At 42.5% G+C, this 27,994-nt stretch overlaps 1 protein-coding gene across 1 annotated transcript; it reads right to left on the bottom strand.

The window, feature by feature from the left end:
* Positions 1 to 5,458: 5,458 nt before the first annotated feature.
* On the bottom strand, positions 5,459 to 5,873 carry MICOS13 (mitochondrial contact site and cristae organizing system subunit 13; the record flags this gene model as incomplete). The annotated part of the gene is given in 5 exon segments (XM_080936342.1): positions 5,459 to 5,620; positions 5,622 to 5,671; positions 5,674 to 5,688; positions 5,691 to 5,777; positions 5,780 to 5,873. Coding segments are annotated over 5 exon segments (408 nt in total).
* Between the last annotated feature and the right edge of the window lie 22,121 nt (positions 5,874 to 27,994).

The following is a 27,994-nucleotide window of genomic DNA, read 5'->3' as shown; positions in this document are numbered from 1 at the left end:
ATGCGTGTGTGAGACAAAGCCATAAGCAGTCACAAGCCACTTAAAAACAGATAAGCTCTATGTTTCAATAGGTGACCTTTGTTTGAGCATCATATCATACTGGCCCACACTGCAATAGCCTAACCGAGGAAGACAGTCAGGTCACGCGGTGTAGACAACTCTTCTCGGCTGCAGACCTGCCCAGTTGTTACTGCACTGAATTTTGTGGGCAACCATGACATGGCATTTTGTGTATCTGGATATATTTTAACATAGAGACATGTAGTAAAAATATGACACGAAGCACACGTGTGTTGAGTACTTATTGTGAATGAGTTACAGAACTTCAAGCTGCACTGGGAGTCAAGGAGAGAGACAAACAAGGGTGGACACACAACAGACTTTAGGTGCTTGTGTATGCTAAATTTACAATCTTTTCTTCTCATCAATAACATTAAATCATCACAAATTTCTGTGTCAGACATGTTGAGGAGTGAGATAAGGTCTTGCTATGTAGTCCAGGCTAATCCCACTTATAACTCCATAGCCCTGGGAATATCCTGTGAGGAAGAGAAGCAGTGGACAGGAAAGATGGCTCAGTGGGTAAAGGCTCTTGCCACATAAGCTTGCATACAAAGCTGGACTCCCATCTAAATGTTGAAGGAGAGAACTTTCTACATAATGTCTCCCGAAATTTCTACAGGTCCAGTGTGGCCCATCTGCCTGTGCACACAACACACGTCATGCGCATGGATACACAATTTTTAAAACTTTAGAGTAGGCAATGGGTAAGAGGAAACGTGCACAGGGTGAGAATGGCTGAGCCTGCTCCCGTTCAGAGTCCAAAGCAAACGGAGCCAAACATGGCAGGACCCACAGTGCTGTCATCAGTGATGAGCAGGCTAGCTTTCCTGAGTGGGAGAGGGAATTCTTGGACGGTTTGGGACCTTTGATATGACCTTATGTTGATTTGTAACTTATGTAACTGCTTCTGGGAAACCTCACACAGCACAGCAAGTGAGGAGGCTGGGGAGCTGTAGGAGGCCGGTGTGGTGAACCCACCCGTATGGCACCTGCAGAGTTGGTAGGAAGTGAATGGATTCCAGCAAGATCTTGCTAGTCAAGGTGGTACTGGCTGATGTATTAGAGGTGGGGAGGAGGGGCGGAGCATGAATTGATTGCAAGTCTCAATGACTGCAGAACTGGAAAAAGTCCCTATTGGTTAGGAAGAAGAAGGAGGTAGCAGTGGAAGGTTGCTACTGGATTCAGTGGAACACATCCACAATCTTAGTAGTTGGGAGGCTGAGGTAGGAAGACTGCAGGTTTGAAACCAGTCTGAGCCCTTGTCTCTGAATAAGTAACAGGTATCTAACTGTAGTGTGGCTGTTATTATTAAATAATTGTAGAGGATTTTCCTAGTGAAAGCCAGGCCTGGGAGCCTTCCCCAACACTGACATCAACTGGTCATTAGAATATTAACAGGGCTGGAGAGATGGCTCAGCGGTTAAGAGCACTGACTGCTCTTCCAGAGGTCCTGAGTTCAATTCCCGGCAACCACATGGTGGCTCACAACCATCTGTAATGGGATCCGACACCTTCTTCTGCTGTGTCTGAAGATAGCTACAGTGTGCTCATATAAATATAATAAATTTTAAAAAATATTAACACGCATATGTAATACACATGGTCTAATGAATCCAGACCTGCAGGTTGATTAAATAAATGAGCACAATCTCACACTGACTTCAATCTAACCCAAAAATAGTAGGAAGAATTCTCTGTTCCAGTGACATAGGTCAGCTGTGATGACAAGGGGCTGCTGACTGTGTGAACTAGGGAAAGAGGTGGGCTGCGGGTGGGATCTCTTATGTGTGAGAAACTGTGCAGGTGCACTGGCTGGTTTTCTGTTAACTTGACACAAGATGGAGTTATCACCGAGACAGGAGCCTCAGTTGAGGAAATGCCTCCATGAGTGTCACAACCGTCTCCAACCAGAAGAAAAGGAGCGACGACAGCGTTCTTCTCAAAGTGGTTTATTCGGGAACCTTATAGCATGCAAGTGAAAAATCTTTCTGTCTCTTTTCTGTCTCTCTTTCTGTTTCTCTTTCTCCCCCTCCGCCCCCAAGCGCAGTCCCTTTTATCCTCTCTCAACTCCACCTCCCCAGTCCATGTTGCGTGGCTGCAGTTCATAGGTCCGTGTCATCTGGCCTGATCTTGTGTCATGGGTGTGTCTGTGCAGCTCACACGGTGGGAGTGGCTAATCTCCAGGGCAGGAGGAAGTCAGGTGCTAGTCACAACACTAGGCTGGAGTCCCAAGCGCCATCTTTTGACTGCCGCCACACCCACTCTCCACACATGAGATCCAGCTGTAAGGCAATTTCTCAATTAGTGATCATGGGAGGAGGGCCCAGCCCATTGTGGGAGATGCCTTTTCTGAGCTGATAGTCCTGGGTTCTATAAGAAAGCAGGCTGCGCAAGCCAGGGGAAGCAAGCTAGTAAGTGACATCCCTCCATGGCCTCTGCATCAGCTCCTGCCTCCAGGTCCCTGCCCTGTGTGAGCTCCTGTCCTGACTTCCTTTGGTGATGAACAGCAATGTGGAAGTGTAAGCTGAAGAAACCCTTTCCTCCCCAACTTGCTTCTTCTTGGTTATGATGTTTGTGCAGAAACAGAAATCCTGATGAAGACAGCGGGGATCTCCTATGTGGGTTGAGAAGCTGTGCACTGTAGCTTTTGTCTCAAAGGTTGGAGAAGATGGACAAGGAGAAAGAAGCTAAAGAGAACACTAAGGTTTAGTTTCTCCTGTTTTTCTAGCAATCACCACAGTCCTGAACATTTCACGATTGAACTCTACCAACGTGCTCTCTACACAATTGCCCCACTGTTTGTGGACTTTCCTGAGTTTCCACTAAGCCACTGAGACTTAGTCTGCCTCACAGGTTGCTGACTTCAACCGTTTAAATGATTTTCAAATACTTATGGTGACTAGAACTCCAAAGAAACCCAAATATAAAACTGGGGTTTTATTCATTGAATTTTCTTTCTTTTATTCCTTTCCCTCTATACAGCAAGTATTGAGAGTTTTGTTATATTTTTTCTTTCAAAGTGGGTGAGTGTCATTATACACTATTTTATTGAAAGCTTACACTGAATCCCTAGTAGGCTTGTCACCCAGATCTTCAGTACTCTAGCCATTTTGGAGAGCTCGGTGTTAAGTTGGTTGCTGCTTTACTCCCAAAGAAATCCATGCCAAGAAATTGATGGCACTGGAGGTTTCCCGAAAAAATAAGAAACATTTTTTCCTCTGTGTCTTTCAAGGACCCTTGTCCAGACAGCTGGCCTCAGAATCAACCCAGGTACCTCTGTCATTCCGGTGTGCCATGCGGTGCTTCCTTTAGAAACTTCTTTTTTCCATGATGATACTGGGAACCTTCCATCCCAGACAGCTGCTCTGTCACTGGGTTACCTGGTGAAGTGGCTCGTCAAGCGTCATATTTTTAAGGGAGCAGATGATGTTGAAAGATGTCTTAGGCTATGTGAAAATCATTATGGTTATTTTATTGTTTTACTTTTCCCGAACAGGGGTGAATCCACACTGGCCTTGCAGAGTGGGAGTGTACGGCAGAAGGGCATCTGAATTAGGTTCAGAGGTCAAGGGTATAGTGGGCCTTCACTGAGTACAGAAGTATGGCCTGCTTCTGAAGGCTGTGGTGAATTGCTTGCTTTCCCTCTCCAGGCTTCTGAGCAGTAGGCCTCCGCCCCCTGCCTCTGTCTTCCTTATGGGAATCATCAAGGTTATGGGCTAGCTATCTCTGAGGAATCACACACCATCATCATCAATAGACATGACACACTCAGGTGCAGAAATCAAGAAGCACATGGCCACTGGCATTCTCGTGGGAGGAAACCAGCAAACAAGGTTCCAGCTCATCTGGCAACTAAAGCAAGACCCCACCAGGATTAAGACCAGAGAGGCCTGAGTACAGCCTATAAGGGAGAGAAGGCAGAGCAGGAGAGGATATGGCTGTCAAGATGTGGGAAGGATTGCCCGCTTTCAAAAAGTCCTTGGCCAATGAAAGCTATCGAGCATCTGCGGGATGTTAATTGGGATCCATCTCCAAATACATTCTCTCAATGACTCAAATTCAATTCTGTATCTCAGCCACCACGATACACTTGTCAACGTCTTTTCTCCAAGTTCCAAGTAAATTTGCCTGCTGAGTCTGTGTTTCTTTGTTTGTTTGTTTGTTTGTATGTTTTTAAACTACTTCAGGCCTTCCGGGAATCCAAGGACTATTCAACTAAAATATATAAAATAAATATCATGCCTAAAACCCCATCCTTTAATGAGAAGCATTATGATTTCTTTCCCCCAGTTTCGGATTTATAAATTACGCCATTACTGTCAAGGATTCCAAAGATGAATGAGATGTCTCTAGCCTGGAGAGGAATGCATCTAAATGAGGACACGAATGGCTTTTTAATTTCATAAAGAGGATGTATATTGCACGCAGCAATTTGCATTGCAAATATAATCAGAACAAAAACCGTCCCTGTCCATTGCTGAAGAAAGGCTGGGGAAGCCTGTGCAAAGAAGTTTTTCTTTCCCTAAACAATTTGCTTGATCTTCACAGCAGTGTAGCCGGAGGATGTGGAAGGTCTGACCTAAGCCATTGATCTCGCTGGACCTGAAGAATGGGGGAGAAAAGGCAACAAGAGTATCTTCCTGTATGCATATTTACTTAAGTAAGGGGTTTTCTTTTGTTTTTTAATGAAATGGTCTTTCTACTTAAATTCAAATTCTCTATCCTATTAGAAACTGGGTTATGTCCTCCTAATGTTTCATGCAAAACATACATTAACTTAGCCACTAGATGGCAGTGAACTGGCAGAAAAATACAGATCCAGCAAGATGGTAAGGTCCAGACTGGAGGAGAGGAGCAGAGTCTTCCTGGACACTCTATCCCTGTCCTGGCCTTGGAGGCTCACCTTCCGGGCCGGGGTTCTCTGGGAATGCTGAAGGCCACACGAGCAGAGAGCAGCAGGCAAGCCTCACAGTAAGCCACCCTGTGTTCTGGAATCCCACAAGCCTGATTGTGACACTAAGTTGTATTTCTGATTAGTTACAGGATCTCAGGGAACTTTGCTTGGTTTCCGTACCATCTCCGTCAAAAGCACCGAGAGCTCTTCCTCCTTTCTAGGGCACGGTGACCACAGAATGGCTCTCTGAAGAGCCTCTGGTAGGGAGAAGGGACTTAATAAATGACTTGTGGAGAAGTTTCCCAAGTTTTCAGGATCTCTTCAAATTTTTAAGGATAAAGCATGAGTTATTTATTTGTGCTCAAGGACGGGATCATAGTAAAGTAAAATTAGCAATATATGGGAAAAGATCTGATCAAGGTTTTCCTCCCAATGAATAAAATGTTTTGTTCTTTACCATTTCCATGTCTGCAATTGGACCGGCAATGCTGGAAGCCACCCTTAGGGTGAGGTCCCCACTGGGATGTCTGTGGCATCCTGGTCTTGACCCCCATGATGCTGGGCCAGGTGGCATCCATTATTTGCCGTGTTCTTTGCCCTACTCCAGCCCTCCTTGGAGTACTCCCGGGCCTTTGAAGGGGCCACAGACAGGGCTGCTGTGACAGCTGCTGTGACAGACGATGCCTGAGTTCCAGGACTCACAGAAGTTTGGGGGTTAATCTTCGGAGGGCTGGGAGCTGCGGCATCTCCAGACCGTCTGCTGGCAACTCATATTGGCTGAACTGCTGCGCGGCTGGTGGTACAGCCTCCTCGGCCTTTGCAGGGCAACCTTACTCTTGTCATCAGAGCCCAGCAGCCGGTCGTAAACGAGGCAGACTGCTCCCCCAGCCACACTGCCCTTGAGGAGGAACATCATTATCCAACACACTCAGGCCACCATGGTCAGTCCCTTACTTCTCCCGCCACTCAAGGACCAAGAATGGTTCTTGATGTTCATAGTTCGGGGAAGATTACAATTGTGGATGTGACATCATGGGTCTCGCTCAACTGTAGGTTCTACACAATCCTATGCTGTGCTTGTTAGTGTGGATGCACAGCTAGGGGTGATGGGAGGAGGCAGCCAATTGCTCTGCTTTCGTTTTATGCCATGGCTTCCACTCTCCAATCTTGCTTTCAGTGCTCACACCTGGCAAAACAGCGTCACAAAAGCAGGAGGAAGATAAGCAATTCCTGCACTTGAGCACAGGAACTCTCGAGGAGGAAAGATTTCTGTTAGAGCAGGCACCAGGTGCTCAGAATTAGGAGATGATGTTTAACATTTTCCTTCCTGGTGAAAGTTATCTTCAAAGCATGAAGGCATAATGGCGCCTTCCAGGAAAGATGACTACCACGGTGACATGAAGTGCTATTAGTAGGAGGCCGTCCTGCTGATGTCACCTTCAGGTTTATGCTGATGTCACCTTCAGGTCTCTGCTTGGCAGCCTCCTATCATTTCCCTGTGACTGTGCAGCCTCTCCGGGGCTGTCACCCTCCAGGTCAGAAGCCACACTTTCTCGTGTTTTGTTTTGCTCTCCTTCATTATAACCCAGGAAGCGTCTAGCTGTACAGTACTCCCTTTGAAGATATTGGATAAATGTGAGGCTTTCAGCTTTATGTTGGAAAACTTCTGGCCTACGAGTTAAGATATTTTCAGAGTTAGACACATCTGGGAGCTACGTGGACTCTTTCAGCAAACACTTTATTATGTATGACTCAGAAAAGGAAATCGAGCCTACGCATTTGAAGGGGCTGGAGGCAGAGCTCACACAATGAGTGAGACTGAGTGTAATTGGGAGGTGGCTTTCTCCTGCGCTTTTGCACACACGAGTTCATAAAAAGCCATCTACACATAGTAGGTTAAGTTAAAAGCAACTCCAGCTGTGATGTTTCAGAATTCATAACATATGGGCTCTTCGCCCTCAATGCCATGGAAAAAATGTTGATACGCAATCAATTCTATTGGTAAGCACATGATGAGCAACTTATGAGACCAGAGGATCAGTCAATGAGTGTCAACCAATCAGATGTCAGCCAAGAGATGGAACTACAAGAGACCCTTAGTGAAGTCCCAATGCCCCCCACCCCATCATGTGGGTAAGCCCAGTTCCTCAACAGAACAATCCCGGCTTTGGGCTGTCTCTTCTCTGTTAGTTTCTTTGGCCAAGTTTCACATCCAAGTCAACTTGGGCTCTCAGTTGACTTACTCTCACACTTCATATCCCAGTGTAAGGTCCTCATCCCCAGGGTCCAGAAGGCAGGGCTCCCACCCTGTGAAGTCATCTCCACTGTCACAGCACATCTTCTGGAAGAATATTTTGATAATTGTATTTTGTGTCTGTTCCTTCAAGAACCCTGGTGGGTTTGAGGGGATGGAGACTTCTGAGTTGATCCTACTTCCTGGTCATGAAAAGTGTGTAGACATTTTGTGTCACCTGGGAGCCATCAAGGTCTGGCAGAATATAGTAAAGTCTGTGGTGAGCACATAAAGAGAAGTAGCAAGGAATTCACTTTGTCACCTGGCCTGTTCACACCTGGAGTCCTACAGCTGTGGAGTCCCACATTTGGGATGGGGAACCTGCCTAAGCTCACATGCTAGTGACTGTATTATCAAGCATCTGGTGAGATTTCTGTAGTGTGACCTCCAGAAAGTATGAGGGCTACTGCCATTTCATCTGATGTGTACCCATTGTTCATGGTGCCACTTAGTGGGTTTCCAAATAACTATGCGTATAAAGCTAAGTTCTTTTTCTTGTAACTGGTAAATCAATAACCCCTCCTAAGGCATTATTTGGCCATATGGAAGAATGATTAAGGGAGGGCTGGTTTGCTAAACCTCGAGGATCTGGGAGGACTATTTTGAGGCTTTTGCTTTGTAAGCTTCATGGAATCCTAAGGGTCATTTGACAAGAGGTCTACAGGCTGAGGAAGGACAGCTGAATCAATACATTCCTTGTGTCTTCAGAAATACAACAGCTTCCACTGACTCCAAGAATCCATTGGTGCCAGGGGTTCATATGTAAGTTCTTTTGTGTTTTCCCCATTAATTTCAAAGGAAACTGTATGAATGAATGTTTTTAAATGTCTGACTGCAAAAATATAACACAAGCTGTCACATCTGTTACCCATGTGAGTGACTAGGTTAATTTTCCAGCATGAGTTTGACCACAGTGGAGATTATATATCACATACAGGCATGTATAACTTGGTAAAAGTCCAGTTTCATAATTTGTCATAATTTTTGGCATAGTCAACTCTCCAGTTACTTGGAGAGAATTTTTCTAAATGACTTTTTCGAAAGCTCAGCCAACAGACTCATAGCTAACACAAACAAAAGTCCCTTTGTCTTCATTGCATGAGTTTTGTTCACCATATGGCCTATCACTTTGAAAACCTCTCTCCTGAAAAGACAATAGAGTTTCCTATGGCAGGGTTATCTTTTGGTTGACTGTTAGTGATTGCTTCCTTGGGGGTGCTTTGCTTACATGTGTTTATTGTGATATACAGTTTTTATTATGGAAAATTCTGTGTATGATGAATAGTAGAGAAGGTAAAATGTGTTCATCCCCTGGCTTTAATCTTCACCAGTTCAGAAGCAATATTCTTTTTTCTGTATGGTCCCACAGTCCTTCCCCACTCTCTGAATTACTTTTAAGCAATTTAAGATGTTATAGTGACTCTGAATGTTAGATAACTATCAATGTATTATATGCACATCCATGTCTTTTTTTAAAGAAATAAGGATTTTACACATTCAGTGTTGCTTCCCTGTCAATAAGCATGTGCCTTTCTTCCATGTAATTCTGCAGTTTTTAGGTATGTAGCCTTCCTTGAAGTCATTAAACATGATGAGATACAAACTGTATTGATATTCTTGAGCAGGTTTGTTATTATTATTTCTAGTGTTGATACTGTCCTGTATTTAGCCCATGGGAGCTTATGCAACACATATCAAATTTGTTTAGTGGAATCTACGGAATTCTTGGTACTGACTCTCTTTCACCCGGTTTGAGAAGATGTTCTGATCCTCTAGTGAGACAGCACAAGGAGAACTCAGCCTGGGTTGTGTGCTGGCTGCTGTTCCATCAGCCTTTGTTGCTAGACCGTCCATTATGCAGAACTGGGAAGTACATATTGCTTTGTAAAGATAAAGGATGCCAGGGATTCAGGCTGCCGTTCTCCTTTGAGTACAACAAGGAACAACTCTCTTTTCCCTTTTCTCCCACACTCAAAACATGAGTGCTGGAGGGAATTCTGCACTTATCTCACGTTGTATCAACAACATACTGATAATAATAATACCATCACTCCCAACAGCAACACAACTGTTTAAAGGCATGTCGTGGTTGCTGTCATTAGTTGTCCCCCTTTTATTTGTGACCTAGCATCCTAGACCTGCCTCAGTTAATTACATGGAGCTCTCTTGATGCTACGCCAGCATCCATATTTGTAGCTAAACCCATCTGCCTATGTGTATTGATAGATTTTATGACTCCTGTGTTTGTTTTTATTAAGTTAAGGGCTGTGAAATACTATATTTTCCTTCCTTAGTTTCAAGGCATAGTTAGAGAAATTAGCTTTTACCATGAGCCCCTCCACCATGTCTCTTCTATTTAACAACTTCAATAATTTTCATTTGCACATTAATCTTTCTATTTGTTTCAAATATAAACAAAACACTTATATACTTATATTTCAAAGAAAAGTGTGTGTGTGTTTGTGTGTGTATATGTGTGTTTGTGTGTTTGTATGTTGTGTGTGTGTGTTTGTGCTTGTTTGTGTGTATATATGTGTGTGTTTGCATGTATGTGTTTGTGTGTGTGTGTTTGTGTGTGTATATGTGTGTTTGTGTGTTTGTATGTTGTGTGTGTGTGTTTGTGCTTGTTTGTGTGTATATATGTGTGTGTTTGCATGTATGTGTTTGTGTATGTGTGTATGTGTTTATGTGTTTGTGTGTATGTGTTTGTGTGTGTATGCTTTCCAGACACAATGCATTATCCTCCTAAGACTGGCTAAGTGTCTACCTCTAGGCAGGCCTTCTTATCATCCTGATGACATACATGTTTGCTCAGCAAACAGGATAGGAGCCACCTGCTGCTTAGACTCTGTACTGCTGAGGACTAAGGGAAAGCTAAACATTAAGGAAAGATAACCTGGATCAGAAGAAAAGCTTATTCAATTATTTTATCTAACAGAATATTTTATCTGACAGATCACAGAATAGTCACTGGCATGTTTTCCTATTTATTGACTGGAAAAATAAGACGTTATTTTTAGGACTCTGGAGTGCTACTTTCTTCTCTAAAACTCTATCTACCATCTTAGTCACTGTTATAGTGCTGTGAAGAGACACCATGACCAAGCCAACTTTTATAAAAGAAAGCATCTAGTTGGGGTCTTGCTTACAGTCCAGAGGGTCAGCTTGCTATCATGAGAGTGGCAATCGTGGCAGCAGGCATGTCCCCTGGTGACCAAGCATTCAAACATGAGCCTGGGGTGGGGAGTAGGGCATGCACTTTCAAACCACCATATCTCCATAACTTTTACTTTGATAATTTGCAAACCGTGTGTGTGTGTGTGTGTGTGTGTGTGTGTGTGTGTGCCTCTTTTCAGTTCATGCCCATGTGCACGAGTTGCATATCCATTGCTAGATGACCGACTATTGTCTAGCTAGACTGAGCACTGAGCATAATGCGTTCTGACTCCAAGTTTTCTTTTTTAATTTGTCCTCACAACATATTGTTTTTATCGATTGCAGATTGCTGTCTATATACAGGTGAGGGCAGGCACAATATAAGTCTAGAGTCTGTGATTGGGCACTGGATAAAGAAGGCGGGCTGAGAGAGTTCAAGAGACAGGGGAGATAGGGAGACAGAGGAAGAAAGATTGAGAAAGAGAAAGATGATCCAGATTCCACGTGGCTTTAAATAGATAACTATGAATATCGTATAGGAGATGAACAATTACAGGACAATTTGTCTTATCTAGGTGGGCAGTTTACATCAATATCAATTGGCTCTGAGTTCATTGTGTGGATGTTTTGTGGGTTGAGAATTCACTGATATAAATCTGACTGATAAATTACAAGCCACTAGAGTTTTGATTAAACATGTTATGGAGATTTGTGACAGCTCACCACAGGTGGTGGATGGCTGGGAACATGAGCAAGATGACATTTTGGGCAGTCGCCACATGGAGGCCCTGGTGGCAGGGAAACCACATTAACTAGAACAAAGCTGGCTCTAATGTGGGTGCCTGCTTGTTTATATATTTTATGCAACAATTGATTATTTGGGAATTTCACATAATGCACCCTGGTCACACTCACGCCCCAGTGCCTCCCAGGTCTTTACACTTGTGACTCCCTTCTCACCCCCACCCCCAAAAGGAAGAGAAAACAAAGATCAAGTCCAGTTTGTTTTGCCCATATACTCACTAAAACATGGTCAAACTCCCATTTTTTTAAATTAATAAAGTGAGCAACATGGAGTCAAAGATTTTCAATAAATTAAAGGTCTGTAGGCCAGAGAAAGCACTGGAGAGTAGTGCTGGGGTGAAGTCCGTTGGCTGGCGGGTCTGTTTGCAGCACCATTGTCTGCTCTTCTGTCTCTGTGAGAAAATGTTTGAGACAGGTTGACATTATAAAGAAGAGATGTATTTTTAACTCCTAGGTTTGAAAACAGAAAGTTCTGGATGGCATAGGTGGCTGTACTCTGGCAAGTTCCTAAATGAGTATAACATCAAATTGAACAAGAGACCACAGAAATGGAAGCCAGAGATAGAGGCAAGGGTCAGGCTCCTGCTTTTATAATAATTTAGTCTTGCACAAACTGACTCCATCCTCCAAAGAACTGCCTAAATCCTCCCCACGGGAACGAATCAGTGGTGGCAGAGATCTCCCACTGGAGTCTGCCTCCTAATGGCACCCCACTGTGTGAGCACAAAAACGCTGGCGAGGCGAGATACCTCTGAACCATTTTATTTTGTCTTATTGAAGTTTTCTTTCATATGCACATTTTTGAATAGCAATAAAAATATTACAAAAATCCATAGAGTGTTACAGATATTCCTAATACTTCTAACAAGCATTGCTCTATTTTATCTTAGCATCTGCCAACTGAGACTGGTTTCTCATCCTATGTGACAGGTGTGGCTATGGAGTCCCAGTGGGAATACGACAGTGCCAGGGACTCTAAGTTCCTATTTCCCTAGCCTGGTAAAGAGGAATTGTGTTTGATATTTCAAAAGTTCTCATCTTTCTTATGTAGGAGATTCATTTTGCTTTGTCTTTACTAGTCAGCACTGAACCTATGGACCTGACTGAAGAGCTCTTTGTCATTGTGGTACCTTTTGTGGAGCTCCTAGGAGGTCTTTTGGAAAACTGAAGGAGGCCATTTCTACTTGTTATAATTAAAGGGCTCAGTTAGGGTTTGTAGGCTATTACAGTGAATGTTAGTATGTACAAGTGGTTACTGTGTGTATCTGATGTTTTAACATGTTCCTGGACTTTCATGTGTAAATGGAACACCAGAATTTTTTGTTTGTTTGTTTTTATTTTAAATCTGGAATTATGTTTATGCATGGTCACTAAATATTCTTCTTGTCATTTTACTCTACAATTAAAATGTCTAGTATGCAAGGGAAAATGGTTTTGTTTAGAATTTACTGGCCTACTGCTTCAAAGCAGGTAGGAGAAATGTCATTTACATAGTTAAGTCAGTGGTGTTAAATCCGAAGTGTAAATGTGTGTGTGTATCCTGTTGAAGAAGAAGGTGAGTAAGAAATTAAGCTTTTTATTTTTTTCAAATTAATGCTTACACATTTGAGAAATAGTTTGGGAAAAAGACATAGTTTTAAAGTATATTTCATGGAAACAAGGAATTATTCATTAAGTCACTGCAACATATATTGGTTTTGAAGGCTGTGGGCTAGCAAAGAATTTTCTGGATGATTCTCTCTCTCTCTCTCTCTCTCTCTCTCTCTCTCTCTCTCTCTCTCTCTCTCTCTCTCTTCTTCTCCCCACTCTCCCTCTCTCTCTCTCTCTCTCTTCTTCTCCCCACTCTCCCTCTCCCCTTCCACTCCTTCCCCTTGCCCCCTTGCACTCCCTCCCCCCCTCCCTCCCTCCCTCCCTCTCTCTCTCTCTCTCTCTCTCTCTCTCTCTCTCTCTCTCCCCCCCCCCCGTGTGTTTGTGTGCTCATGTGTCTGCATTTATGTGCGTGTGTCTCTCTGGGGGGCATTCACACATGTCCACGCTCAAACATTTTCTGATCATGTTTAGAAGCAAAGGCTAGCTTGGGGCAGGGACTCGGGTACAGTTGTTTCAGGACATATAGAACTGGAGGAAAGGGGCCCAAAGCTGAGCAATAACCATTGCTGTGGTCCCGTGTCTTGCTCCTGACTCTACCCTGGCATGGTTGTTCTAACCTTTGATGCAGGACCTTCCACATGTTCCATCAGCTGAAGCCATCCTTTCCGAATGAGTGCTTTGCAGTTGCAGGGCTTTTGCTTTGATCAGAGTGGGGCTGCCTTGACTTTCCCGCCTATACAAAGGAGTTTGGATAATTCAGAGTCCCTCACGGCATCCTTCAGAGCTGAGGGGAACCACCCCATGAAAAGGATCCCAGTATAGGTGGGCTGGTTTCCTCCTCCTCTTCTGCTGGAGACCTGTGGGTGTGCAGTGGGACACCATTCAACTCCACGCTTCTGATCTGCCAGCTTTAGGGTGAGCCAGGCTACTCTTCAGAACTGGTTGAAAGAGGCTAATTGTAAACAGTCCTAAGTCCTCTGGCAGCTGGTGCTCTTGAGGGCCAGGCCAAAAAGCCTGGTTCTGTCTCCCACATCATATGGGACCAGGATTAGTTTATGCTTGGTTCCTAAGGCCCAGGAATGTCTCTCTTCAGCATAACTGGAGGAAAGATTTTGTTGACTTTTCTCCCTTCGGCTGCTGTCTCTGTTACTTTCTCTGAATTAAGAGGCCTGGATAGTTTTTATATTTCCTCTATTTGGCTATGTCCTGCTGACAAACACAGCTTCAGATAGATGCCTTTTGCTGATGCTGTGTCTCTGTGACCAGTGTGCTGGACCCACTTCAGCACTTTGCCTCCACAACCTTGCTGCTAGCAGGGTATTCGATGCTCAGAGCAAAGAGAAAAAGTCTGTTGACCCCCTTCGCTTGCATCCAGTGAACCTCTCTGCAGGATTCAGAACACGGGTCTGAACAAAGGTGCCTCTGAATGCTGAGCCTGGTCAGAAAGCTCTTTGCAGCAGCAGGAGGAGACTTCCCAGGACAGCTTCACAGAACCTGGGGCTCAGGAAGTCTTCAGGTTTCTCTAATTTTCCTTTCAAGTGAAAGTTCCAGAATAACAACAGACTCATGGGGCTAAAGACCAGGTTGTGTTCACTGAGTAGACACGTGGCACACCTTCTCCTCTGGGCTCCATCACGTAGCAAGTCTACTATAGCTCTGTGGGTCATTTCCAACTATTCCTAGCAGCAGTTCCCCCCTTATTCATGGATAACCTTTCTGGGACTTCAGTTGCCTGTGACCAACTGTAGTCTAACAATAAAATGAACATCCTAGAAATAAATCATTCATAAGCTTTAAATTGCACGTTCTTCTTTGTAGCATTTTGAGGTGCTGTCCCGTGCAGGATGTGTACCTGTGTGTTCGCGCTGCATGTTACTCCACTGTTACTCTGCATGTGTTACTCCGCTGTTACTCTGCATGTGTTACTCCGCTGTTACTCTGCATGTGTTACTCCGCTGTTCCTTGTGAGTCCTCGTAAGCCCTGCTTTACTTACAACAGCGCCAATGGAGGTAACAGTCGCAGTTCAGCTATGCAAAAAGATGAAGTGAGATGTTTCTGGTTTCTTTGGAAACTCAGTTGTGTCCCATGATGATGTTCTGGAAGCTGTCTTGTGAGAGGACGGTCTGCTGCCGCAGACAGGTGAGAGACATGTGATGCTTTGCTGGAGCAGATGCTTGAGAAGGAGCATGACTTTTAGGAAGAATATAAACTAGAAGCCGACCGAGAGGGACTCTCCTTCATCACCACGCCTTGCAAAGCTTGCTGGTCTCACTTCTTCACTGCTCTTCACTTCACAGAAAGAAATACACCAGAGACCTTGTGGCATCCCGGCTGATTTCTGCCACTTCCCTTGTGAAGCAGTGCTATGTTAGTTGCCTCAAAACTCTCTGGCAGGTGCACACACAGCCCTTGCTACCTGGCTAAGTGTTTTTGGATTCAAGAGTGAATGACACACACGTAGCCTTATTTCCAAACCTCCCCTCAGCTAACATACTCGATCCTCCAATATTCCTGGATTATTACTTACTAAAACCTACTTTTCATACAGACCGGGGCCTGTAGACCTGTGTGCCATGATCCCTGACTCTTACATCTTGGTAGTGTCTCTGGTTTACTCTCTCTGTCTCTCTGTGTCTCTGTATCTCTCTGTCCATTTGCCCCCCTTTTCTCTCTCTTTCTGTCTCTGTCTCTCTCTCTGTCTCTGTCTCTCTCTCTCTGTCTGTCTCTCTCTCTCTCTCTCTCTCTCTCTCTCTCTCTCTCTCTCTCTCTTTGCCCTACACTTCTTAGGCCAGGACCTTCTGCTCTCCCACAGTGATGATTCTCCTCCTCCTGGCTTCCTTGCCTGGGAACCTCAAGGTCCCTTCTGCCTCTCAGCCCAGCAACTTTATTAACCAATTAGAGCCAGCCTTGGGGGTGGGGGTTAGGGACTGTTCACATCTCACACACAGGCCTGTGAGTTCCCCTGTAATTTGGGAATCCAATTAACATAAGCAATAAGCCAAATCTACAACACTGGTACCAATTCAGTGGAGCCTTGCAGTTTCTGCTGGATGAAGCCACTCCTGATTTGTGTTTGGTGATTGGTGTTTGCTAGTGGTCTGGGCTGCTAATATCCAAACAACAAAGACTGGAATTGCTCTCAAAGAACTACTTCCTATTAAAATTTCTCCGATGGCTCTGGTCAGTGTGCTAGATGGGAGGTTGAAGCATTTAAGAGCCCTAGCTAAAGTAGGTTATAAAAAATCTAAGCCCACAAAGAGATGTAGTTTCCTTTAAGTAACAACATTAAGCTTAATTAAGCTTCTTAATTAAGAAAAGAAAATCATCTAGTAACGTTGCTAAGATCAGCAATATACAATATTTAAAGAGGAAGAGACCACATTCACATGACTTTTCTTACATCATGTTGGAATAATTGATCCACTTTATAATTGTCAGTCTCGCTCTGGGTCTAAGTGATAAATCAAGCCTTATTATAAGCATGTATTTACAAAGATAACAACACGTGCATACTTTTAACTCTGCTCACTGTTTTAGGGATCTTGGATTATATCCCCCACAGGATAAGGGGGATACCACTGATCAGATCTCATACACTGCACCGCCTAAGTTCTCAAATCATTCAAAGATGAAGGGGTGGTTCAAGCACTCAGCTCTGTGAAAAAGTCTTCTGGTCCACTTCTTTCCTCAGCGTGCACTCCAGTGTTTTTCTCCCACACGTCTCTCCTTCAGGAAGTGTGGGAGAGCCTGCCTGGGGAAGTGTCCACCAATAGTGATGACAGCTGGAAAAGTCTGGAAGGGGTAGAGTCTGATTAAGACCGTTACACTAATGGGTATCAGCTCTCCCACTAAGCATCTCGTTTTTCTAAATGCTTTGTCATCTGCGTTAAAACAAAGAAAAATGTAACATTTTATCTAACTTTTTCTTCCCGAAAAAAATAATCACTGCCCTCCACGTTGGCCTGCAACAGTCATGTGCCCCACGTGTGGCAGCAGCCAGGATTCTGTGGAAAAACAACTGAGCCACTTTTGTGTGTGCCTGGGTGCTGACGTCAAAGGTGGGAGCACTCAGGTGTGTGTGTCTCGGGAAGAGGGGGAGATGGCTTACGCTGACAACACAGTCCATGTGGAAATTGTTGCAGCTGTTTCTAGAGCACAGCTTCTTCATTCACGGTTCCCAGGCCCGACTTCATTTCATATTTTCATTTGACACTAAAGGACTTACTTATCATTACAATTATTAAAGGTTGTTAGTTAGGAAGATTAGCTATCTGCATTAAACAGCTAAATAAAATGATAAGGTATGTGCCTACGACTCTTTCAAGAGTAGATTTGCTTCCTTTTAAACCCTGGATTGCCTTGAATAACTCAGTTCATCTGTTCAGAACAAATGAGGGAAGAGGGGAGACAGAGAAGCCTACCCTGAATGTGTGGAGCTTTCAAATGAGAAACCATGGCAGGGAAAACTTGAGCAGAGCTGCTGCTAGTCTCCTGCGATTGCACAGGATGCTCTGTGGGCAGTTTTCTAAGGGAATGTTTTCTTGCTATCACAGGGAAACAGAACAGGGCTGGGTGGGTTCTGATTTCTGAGGCTAAAATCTTTATCTCCTATTACCACAAGCAGAAAGCACAAATGGAGTTCCGTCTCCACCAGGCTGGAAATGTAATTAAAAAAATTTGTGCATAAAAACAAATATGAGGGCACACACACAAATACACATACACACATTACTTACACACATATTGGACACACATACACACATATACACGCACATACACACATTACATACACATACATACACACACATTACATGTGCACATACACACATATATACACACCACTGTGCACACATTTACACACATAAATACACATATTACATACACATATCACATGTACACACATTACATACAAATACATGCTTGTGTACATGCACACTAGCAAGACTGAAGAAATCTGAATATTAATAAGTTATATTCATGTCCACTTCCTGGTTGTAATCATACCATAAAATAGTCATAAAATACTAACAATGGAGGGGCAAAAGTAAAAATATGTCAAAGGTTTCTTTTCTTTCCTATCATGGCATCTTAACTTGTATTTATCTCAAAGTAAAACTGTTTATTCATTTTTAAAAATTATAAAAGTAAAGAGACAAAGGTATGTGCTGATTATATGATGTTTTGTATTTCTAAATTATTGGCATGTTATCACAGCAAATAAAAAATGAAAGCAAACAGGTTTAGTTGCGTCCTTGTCACTGTAACAAACCACTGAAGGAGCAAAGGCAGGAAAGGACTGTGCCTTGTTCTACACCTCCAAGGGCAGCGTTGTCACAGGAAGCCAGAGCAGGACCCTGTGACAGGCCATGCTGCCGAGGCCACAGAGGAACGCTGCCCGACAGCTTGCTTTCTTCTTCAAGCCAGGCATATTCACAGAGGGCTGGTCGATCTCACACTAACCACTCATTTTTAAAAACTATACCCCGGCATGCCCACAGGTCAGTCTGATGGAAGTAATCCTCAGGTGAGGCTCCCACATCCCAGGTGACTCTAGGTTGTAACAAACTGACAAAAACTGAGCAGCCCAGAGTACAGCATGCTTTACTTTGGAAGGCCAGAGGCTGTGCTGTGTACACCAAGCCAGTTACCTGAATTACTGTGAGCTATGATGTATAACCAGCTCTTTAGTTATTTTGTATAAATCAGATTGAAGAAGCACTTTATCCTCATTGGGAGAATCTAGATAACACTAAAGCTTTTATCACTATGCTTGGAAAAAATTTAATGAAATTAGATAAATCAATTCTTTGTGGTTATCATGAAGACACTGACAGAAAGAATACAAGCATGTCTGGGGTTCAGGGATATAAAACGGGGATCTACAAATAACTGTTAATGTTTTAAAAAATGTGAGATAACAGTATTGGATATGAAGTGCATGAAGAGAAGCTCTGTTGTCTGTCTATCTGTCTGTCAGTCTCTCTGTCCACCATCTATGGCCTTATCATCTATGCCATATGTTATCTATGGCATTATGCAGAGGATAAATCTTGAACTCTTTGAGATAATTGGATCAGGGTTGGACAGCTCAGCTGTTAAGAGCACTGACTGCTCTTCCAGAGGTCTTGAGTTCAAATCCCAGCAACCACATGGTGGCTCACAACCATCTGTAGAGGGATCCAAAGCCCTCTTCTGGTGTGACTGAGGACAGTGACAATGTACCCACATACATGAAATAAAAAAGAAAAGAAAGATGCAGTGGAAATCCTCCCTCCATGGCAGCTCTGGTTTTTATTTACATAAGATGCCCTGCTATGTCATTTGAAATTCTAGTGCCCATAATGAAATTCAGTATGTCCACAATCTGCTTGTTGGAGCACTGACCATCTTGGCCCCACACCTTTGAGAATGTTTGTATGATAGACAGTCCTGGAAAATGAAACCCACTGACTCTGGATCATGACCGGTCGCTAGTGAAGATCTGGGTCCTCTTTTTTAAGCTTCCTCTGCTTGTTTCTGAGCCTGTTGAACTTTCGGGACCCATCTCTGCATTGTCCTGTGGGAACTGTGATGCCCACATCAACACTGGTATGCTGGCCACTGCGTTGTGAAGAATAAACGATCATACTTGTCACTAATCCGGGGTACTTGTGTCTGTCAGCACGTGTGAAGCTGCAATGGATGAATGTAGCTTCATACTTCTGTGCTGTCAGAATAGAAACGAGTGTGTCACAGAAAGTAGATGGCAGCTGATGTCTCTAGATAGTGTGGTGGCTCCAAAATGTGTTGAAATTCTCAGAGGAAATGGTTCTCACTAGACCCTTTCATGAGGCCCAGTAGACCACACTGAAATCAACTTGGAATCACTCATGGGAGCAGTCCACAGTGCTGAACCAAAAAATAAGTGGTTAGTGTCTGACTTTCCAAGGAACCCAGGGGAAGAAAGAAAGTGGCCAAATTTCCGAAGCATAGCAGTTTCAGCCACCATGGTAATGAGGCACCCTCTGGAGAGTGACCTGCATGATCTGGACTTCCCAGTCAGGTGCCTCTCTATGGCTCTGTCTCCCATGCCTGCCTCAGGAGTAAAGTACCTTTCAAGTGACAAATGTGTCCTTTATTATTATTATTATTGATTGCTGTGTGTTTGTGTGCTTACTTGCTTATTTGGGATTTTTTTGGGGGGGAGTCTGTTTTATTTTCAATCTGTCTATGAAAAAATTAACTTCTTCCACTAAGTTAGTAACAAACAGTGCATTTCATGGAACAAAGCATTCCTTGCAGCTAGAATCACAAATAAAACCAAGTAAGAGCTTTAAGGTACTTTTGTTTAGTCTTGCTTTAGCCTTTTGACACAGGGTAAAGAGGGATGGCTTTGGAGCAGATCAAGGAGCATCCCCGGCTCATTGTACAAACCAGTCTCCTGCCTACTGCTCTATGAAGACCGTGGACCACTCGCTCACCCAGCTCCTACCTTCATGAACAAGATACGCATTTCTTAGCTGATGAAAGGCTTGGAACTGAGGATGTCCACCAGAGTCCCTCTCCTGAACTGTCTGAGGCACAGTGACAGGGGGCATGGCCCTATTTCTGGGTCAGCGTTGAGAGTTTGGTAGTGAGGGGATGGAACGGGTGTCAGGACAACACAGACGCAGTGCATACTGTTCCCCTGCCCTTCATGTTAAGACAGCCCTGGACCAGGCTTCAGAGCTTCTAAGAAACAGACTCAAGTGTTACACCTTAAGCACAGTTCCTTCCTCTTGTGCAGCGTCCAGCCCAAGGGTCCACAATGTACTTCTAACACATCATATCTGTACATATGCTTAGAGAATGTTTCCTGAGAAACTGAGCTATGACAGCTCTCTCATAAACTCTGATGTAAAACAAAAGTTCATCCAGAAAGTATGCCTCCAACTCCTACAGAGCTCTAAACCCAAATGTTTTGTTATCTGTAGGTTTAACAACTCATTCAAAAATCTCAACAGAATGATATGGCTGATCCAGACACTGATAATTACATTACAGAAAGTATGTTAATATTTGCACCTTTAGTTTTGAGGCCAAAGCAGAAAGGAATAAAGGGGAAGCCAATATTTTGATCTGTGACTTCCAAGGTCATCTGGGATGAAAAATCAATGGAATTCTTACAAACTCCATGGGGAACCAACCACAAACCCACACATCCGCCTCAAAGGAACCTCAAAGGCCAAAATCACATAAGATAATTGTGATGCACACCTCTTAAGTTGAATTATCTAACTTCAAAACATCTTACTAACATTAGACCCACCTTTAGTATATGCCTCACCAAAATTGTAACGACCACAAAACTCCATCCAAGACATTTTCTTCACCTGCAATGGCTATTCCTGGTTGTCAACTTGACTATATTTGGAATGAACTACAATTACCTGTGATCCAGATCTTGAGGCTGGAAGACACAAGTTTCTGACCTGGATATTGTCATGAAGATCTTGAGACATAGTGGTCATAAAAAGCTTAGACCTAAGCAAGGTAGTACATGCCTTAATCCCAGGATATTGAGGCAAGGAGATCTCTAAGTTCAAAGTCAGCCTGGGATAAAACAAGTCCCAGATCCAGGTGTGGTGGTACACATCTTTAATCTGGGCCACACCTTCTGCTAGACACCTACATAAGGACATTCAGACAAGAAAGATTCACTGTTCACCTGCTTGCACTTACTTGCCAGCACATCTGTTGGAATCTACTTCTCCAGAAGAGCAGCTGAAACAATTATCCTTGTGAGACTGAGAAACTACTAGATTCTTGGACTTCCCATTCACATCTGACCATTGTTGGGGAGTGTGATTACAGACTATAAGTCATCATAATACATTCCCTCAATATAGAAGGACATTCTGTGACTCTAAAGAACCCTGACTAATACATCTCCTGTCAAAACTAAGTCATCTGCCTTAGAATAAATACAATTTGAAGCTTCCTGTGCTATTACTGGAAAAAAATACTTATACTGCTGTATTTGACTCAGGTCTTCTTTTACTCCTCTTAGGAGTCTGAGACCTCAAAAAATATCCCCTCTTGAACCCCTTCCCTGGAGGGCATCACGTGGTAGCTGATGAACATGACTTAACCATCTCTAAATTTATTTCTTTATTCTATCCTGCCTCGTGGGACTTCCAGGAAAATAACCAGTAAAACATAACTCTCTGCCCTACCTTAGGTAGGGTTACTATTGCTGTGACAAAATGCCAGGACCAAAACAACTTAGGGGAAGAAAGTGTTTGACTTACCAGTCCACATCACTGCTCACCACTGAAAGAAGTCAGTACAGGAACTCCAGCAGGGCACGGACCTGGAGACAGAGGTTCATGCAGAGGCCATGGAGGGCCTTATTGCCTTGCTCCTCGTGGCTTGCTCAGCTTACTTTCTTATAGAAATAGGATCACCAACCCAGCAATGGCCCTACCTACAATGGATAGGGCCCTCCCCCATCAATCACTAATTTAAAATGCTCTACAGGCTTGCCTACAGCTCAATCTTAGTTTGGCATTTCTTAAAGGAGACGCTCTACTCTCAGATGGCTTCAGCTGTATCAAGGTGAATAAAACTACCTGGCACATGTTCCTATCCCTGTCACATCATAACACACTCTTGCCTTCCTGCTTTCTTTCCTAATGAGTAAAATGTTTTCTTCTTCATGCCAGATCTACTGCTCTGTCAAGTTTTCTAATTGCTACTTAAACGAGTGTCACCACGGTAGCCTTTTATCCCTCTAGGATTTTTCATGTTGTTTGAGTTTTCAGTGTCTGCTTGCTTCGATGGCTGCTTATGTTCATTTCTTTCAGAACTCAATAGATTAGGCTTCAAAAGGTTGTAGAAAAGTATTGGTCAATCTCTCCTGACCAAATTATGAAACAGCATATTATGCACTGGATCAAGTGTGACATCTTCTCTGTGGAACATTTCAGCCAATAATATTCTCCTTTATATCAACAGACTTCCAAACACATACCCCATCAAGACAGATGATAAGAATGTTGGACCTGTTGATTCCAGTAACTCCAGTTATAGATAAGGCCCTGACAGGTCCTAACCCACCCCTCCCGAGCCACACCTTATACCCTAAAAATGAATCAGCCCATACTTACCTCAAGTCCATCTGAGTGGCTTCCATGAATCCTGGTCATATTAACAATATAAGGCCTGAAAATTGCCCAATTGGGCTTAAAGAAACAATGAGAGATTTTCATTCAAGTATTTATATTGGTGATGAGTCAGAATGAAATGTGGATGCCATATTAGAATTCTTAGCTATTTCTTACTTAGGGCAAATCTATCATTGATGCTAGGCATGACTGTTGCTGACTGCAGTAGACTCAACTGCACTTGTGCCAGGGTACTGTGATGTTGAGCATTGATTGATTATCTGTGTGCCTCTCTCCCCAGCTCTATAGAAGCAATGCTTTAAAATACCTTTGCAGACTTGCTCTCTATTATCTTCCAGTACAGGTACACTGCAATATATTTAATCCACTCTCTTAACTTTTTGAGAGTTGGTGAGTTCTTTGTGTGTGTGTGTGTGTGTGTGTGTGTATGTGCATATATATGATCCTTTAGGCACACATAGTATATTCAAATGTGCATGCACATGTGTGTATGTGCAGGTACAGGTTAGGGATCAACATTAGGTGTCCTATCTCTAGAGGTATACCCATTGTTTGTGTCCCTTTTGGTTTTTCTATTTGTTCGTTTGCTTGTTTGTTTCTGGCAGGACATCTCACTGACCTAGAGCTTGCCAGTTAAGTTAGACTGGCTGCCAACAAGCAGTAGGAATTACCTGTATCTAACCCCTGCCCTGGCCCTGAAATCACAGGCTCAGTTCATCATACCGAGCTTTAATCTAACTCAAGTCCCTGTTTACACTAAGTCTTCTCCCTGCTCTGGTCTGAGTGAGTTCCTTTGCTATCAGTATGACCACTGACTTTGGAAAGGCAGTGTGCTCATGGAACTACTTTCTAAAAGACAATGAAAAATTGTCTTTGTAAATTGTAAATGCAAAAACAACAGAAAAATTATTAGCTTATCTTAAATGCCCCATTGGAAGTTTTACTGTAACTGTGTTTCAGTTTTCCCTTGAGATATAAATATGGTGACTGTTTTTGTTGGTTATGAAAATGAACAACAAAATTGTGAGTCACACTAACTTATCAAGGAAAACTATATTAATCTTCTGTTTTATAAAGAGGGGCAGAAAGCACAAGCTATGTTGCCATGGAAACAGTTGTGTGTTGTGGGACCGATAGAGAATAGCTGTGAGGGAGACATGGTGATAATGAACATGGTAGATTCACTTCAACCATAGTCTGATGACAGAACACAGAAAATTCTAAAAACAGCACTTTACTTTTTTGACTAGCACACTGTTCTGAAGTATAATGAGATGTCTTATCATCCACCTCTGTTCAGCCCAGGTTAATGCATGTCCTTTGTCATTGTACCAACCTACACATGCTGCCTGGTCACTAGCCTCTTAGTATGAGTTCGGATGGCCAGATCAGGTGACAAGGCATCACCGTGTTGAGCTCAAGTAACTCTGACAGTAGCATTAAAGCAAAAGAAGAATGTGATGGTTAATCTGAATGGTGAAGTTGCCTAGACTAAAGAACACCTAGAACATTAATGACGGGTGCACACTGTGTGCTTTGAGTGTGTTTCCAGAGGCACTTAACTGAAGAGGAAAGGTAAGTTCTCAATGTGAATAGGACCATCCAATAGGTTAGGAGCCTGGACTGAATAATTAAAGACAAAGGAAAAGGGCAGCGAAGCATTAGCCCTTCCCTTTCTCTGCTTCCTGCTTGGTGCTGCGGCCCAAGCCACTCCCACCACCACACTTTCTCCACCAAGGAGGACTGTATGTCTTTAAACTGTCATCCAAAATAAGCCCTTCCTTACTTAAGTAGCATTTGTCAGATGACAGCCACAACAAAGGTGACAAATACAAGGGTGATGCCAATAACTCAGACGAGCCAAAGTAAAACCATAATAAGCCAAATATAAGGATAAAGGCAAGAATTCTTGGCTTGATAAAAAAAAATAAATATAATCCTGAACTGAGGCTGCTTTGACCAATACGAAGAACCAGAAAGCAAACTTGGTAGAAGTTGAGAGAGCTCAGCAATGATCCTCTGGGAGTCGTGAGACACCTCTTTCACATAAGGCAAAGAGGATGGTATATACTCCAGTGACTCCCAGATTGAGGGCAATAAGTAAGTGAGAACCAGGATAGTACAGTGAGCCAATAGGCCAGGCCAGCGAGCACATAGGGAGTATAGGTTGACGCTTTACCATAAATAGTAGGGAGTCGAAGCCATCTTTTCTAATGATGTTACCAGCTTTATGCTATCAGCTCAAGTGAGTCTAAAAACCATCAGTCTCCTGACTTCCCTGATGGCATCTGATGTTTGTTCTTTCTAATCTCAACACATGGTGGCAAAATAGAATAGTGCTCTGTGCTTAATGATTTAGAGCATTTGACAATGAAATCATGGGTATTTAATCATGCTGAGAAGATTACATTTTTATACTGTATTGTAGGAAGAAAATATTCTTTATTATAAAAATTAAAAGAAATATTGTTGTATTATTTTAAAGATTTAGCCATATTGTTTTACATAAAAAAATCCATCTTTTTCAGGAATGTCTGCCTTGACTCTAAAAGTTTCACTACAATTGAGTAAACTTTGAAAATTTCTACAGCTCTATCCCAAGTCTCATTAAACTAAATCCATTCCAGACAGTCAGACAATCGGGCTGTGCCTCTATTTATATGAACATGGGGTTGAGACCTTGTGATCTTTTCTTTTTCTGATTACTCTATCATTCTCTCTCTCTCTCTCTCTCTCTCTCTCTCTCTCTCTCTCTCTCTCTCTCTCTCTCACACACACACACACACACACACACACACACACACACACACACACACACACTTTGCCTGTGAGTTAAGTGTTGATCTCAAGATAAGTGATCTTTGTTTCACCATTCAAATATCAAATGCTTTAACTTTTGCTTCCTGTTTTGCCTGGTGAACCAGTGGAACCAGCCGCTGTCAATCAAGACTCTTTCACAAGGTCTAACATCCATTGCCTCATGTGATCAAAGGCAAATTGGATGTTTTGGGGTCTACTGAACATTTAGCATGGCTACAGTGTGTCTCCCACAGAAAGGACAAATCCTTAGGTTGGAAGAGAAGCCTCAGAGATAATGTGGACCGATAGCACAAACACAGAGTAGTGTTTGTTTAAAAACTGCACGGTTTCTCACTGTTGTGTGCCTAAAACAGAATAAAATTGTTTTTTAAACAATCCATGCTTTGCTTCACTTTCTGGCTATCTTACTAATCTCCCCGCTGAGTCTCAAAGTGGTGAGTTCCAGAGTGTTGAAATATAGAAAGAACATTTATCTTGAGATCAGCAATTAAATCACAGGCAAAGTCAAGTACTCAACCTCTCTCTGTGTCTCTCTTTTTCTCTCTGTCTCTCTCTATCTCTCTGTCTCTCTCTGTTTGTGTATGTGTGTGTGTGTATGTGTGTGTGTGCAAATGATAGAGGTACCAGAATAAGAAAAGATCTCAAGATCTCAATCCATGCTGATATAGCTAGAGAAGAGCCTGTCTAAGTGTTTGGATGAACTTGATTTAATGAGACTTGCAATGCAGCTACAAAATGTTCCAAGAAGCCAAGTGCAAGCACCCTGTAGTGCTTGCTACTCCTTGAGGGTTGCTTGAGCCCAGGAGTGTAGGGCTAAGTTGGGCAACATAAAGTAGTGCTTATCTCTTGATTTAAAAAAAAGGAAAAGAAAGAGGGAAGAATAGGAGAAAAAAGGGGGAAAAACAATAATCTAGTCAAAGTTTTTTGATGTACAACAATCATGCCAAACAGCACAGGGAACGTCCCATGAGTCCTCAAACCTACACAAAGAACTACAAGCAATTGAAGAAAGCTGAGAGCAGAGAGACAGTCTTCCTCAGAGAAGTTCACACCAATTAGCTTTCGAGGGTCAAACAAGCAGTTGTGAAAACATACATACCAGTAACAGTATATGGACTGAACACATTATATTTAGGAAATATATGTATATATGTAAATATGTAAATATGTAAATATGTAAATATGTATATATGTATATATGTATATATGTATATATGTATATATGTATATATGTATATATGTATATATGTATATATGTATATATGTATATATGTATATATGTATATATGTATATATGTATATATGTATATATGTATATATGTATATATGTATATATGTATATATGTATATATGTATATATGTATATATGTATATATGTATATATGTATATATGTATATATGTATATATGTATATATGTATATATGTATATATGTATATATGTATATATGTATATATGTATATATGTATATATGTATATATGTATATATGTATATATGTATATATGTATATATATGTTCATGTAAATAAAAATAATAAAAATAAAGAATCCATACATTTGAAAGAGTGGCTAATGAAAAGAAGAGAGTTCATACATTTGAAAGAGTGGCAAGGGATGTAGAGGAAAGGTGAAATTTCATGTTCAAATCATAACCTCAAAAAGTACAATAAAAATTTTTTGGTATCAGAGAAATACTCTTCTTACTGTTCTGGAATGTGCTCATAGATCCTTTTGAACTAGACAGAATACTCCTAAAGTATGATAGGTTCAAAATCACAACAACATAGAAAAACATAAAGGAGAATAGGTGTAGACCCCTTCCATGTAAACAACACAAGACAGTCTTGGTTGTCATGATAAGATCAACAGATCAGGTTTATAGGAACTCGACGTCTCCTTGACACATGCCTAACTCTCAACTTTGGAAAACAACATTCTGGGCTGTGTGAATGTGCCCTGTTCTTACACTTCCAAGGAGTCCTGCCTCCAGGGTTTCCCATTCCAAGACAATAGAGATCTCAAATGAGATAGGACTCAGCCACTGACATCTGAGTGGGTGTCATGAGTTAAGCTGTTCTGCAACATGTTCGTGCAGGCTCTACTGTTCCACGAGGAGCTGAAGGAGCCGCTGAGACACTGCTGACTTTTCTCCTGGACCAGTTACGTCTCAGTATCGATACTGTATCTGTCTTGTGGCTGGAGGAAACGTGGCTTCCACTGCATTTCTCA

Source organism: Micromys minutus, assembly GCF_963924665.1.
Source record: "Micromys minutus genome assembly, chromosome: 23".
Classification (NCBI taxonomy): domain Eukaryota; kingdom Metazoa; phylum Chordata; class Mammalia; order Rodentia; family Muridae; genus Micromys; species Micromys minutus.
This window is presented reverse-complemented; position numbering and strand designations above follow the sequence as displayed.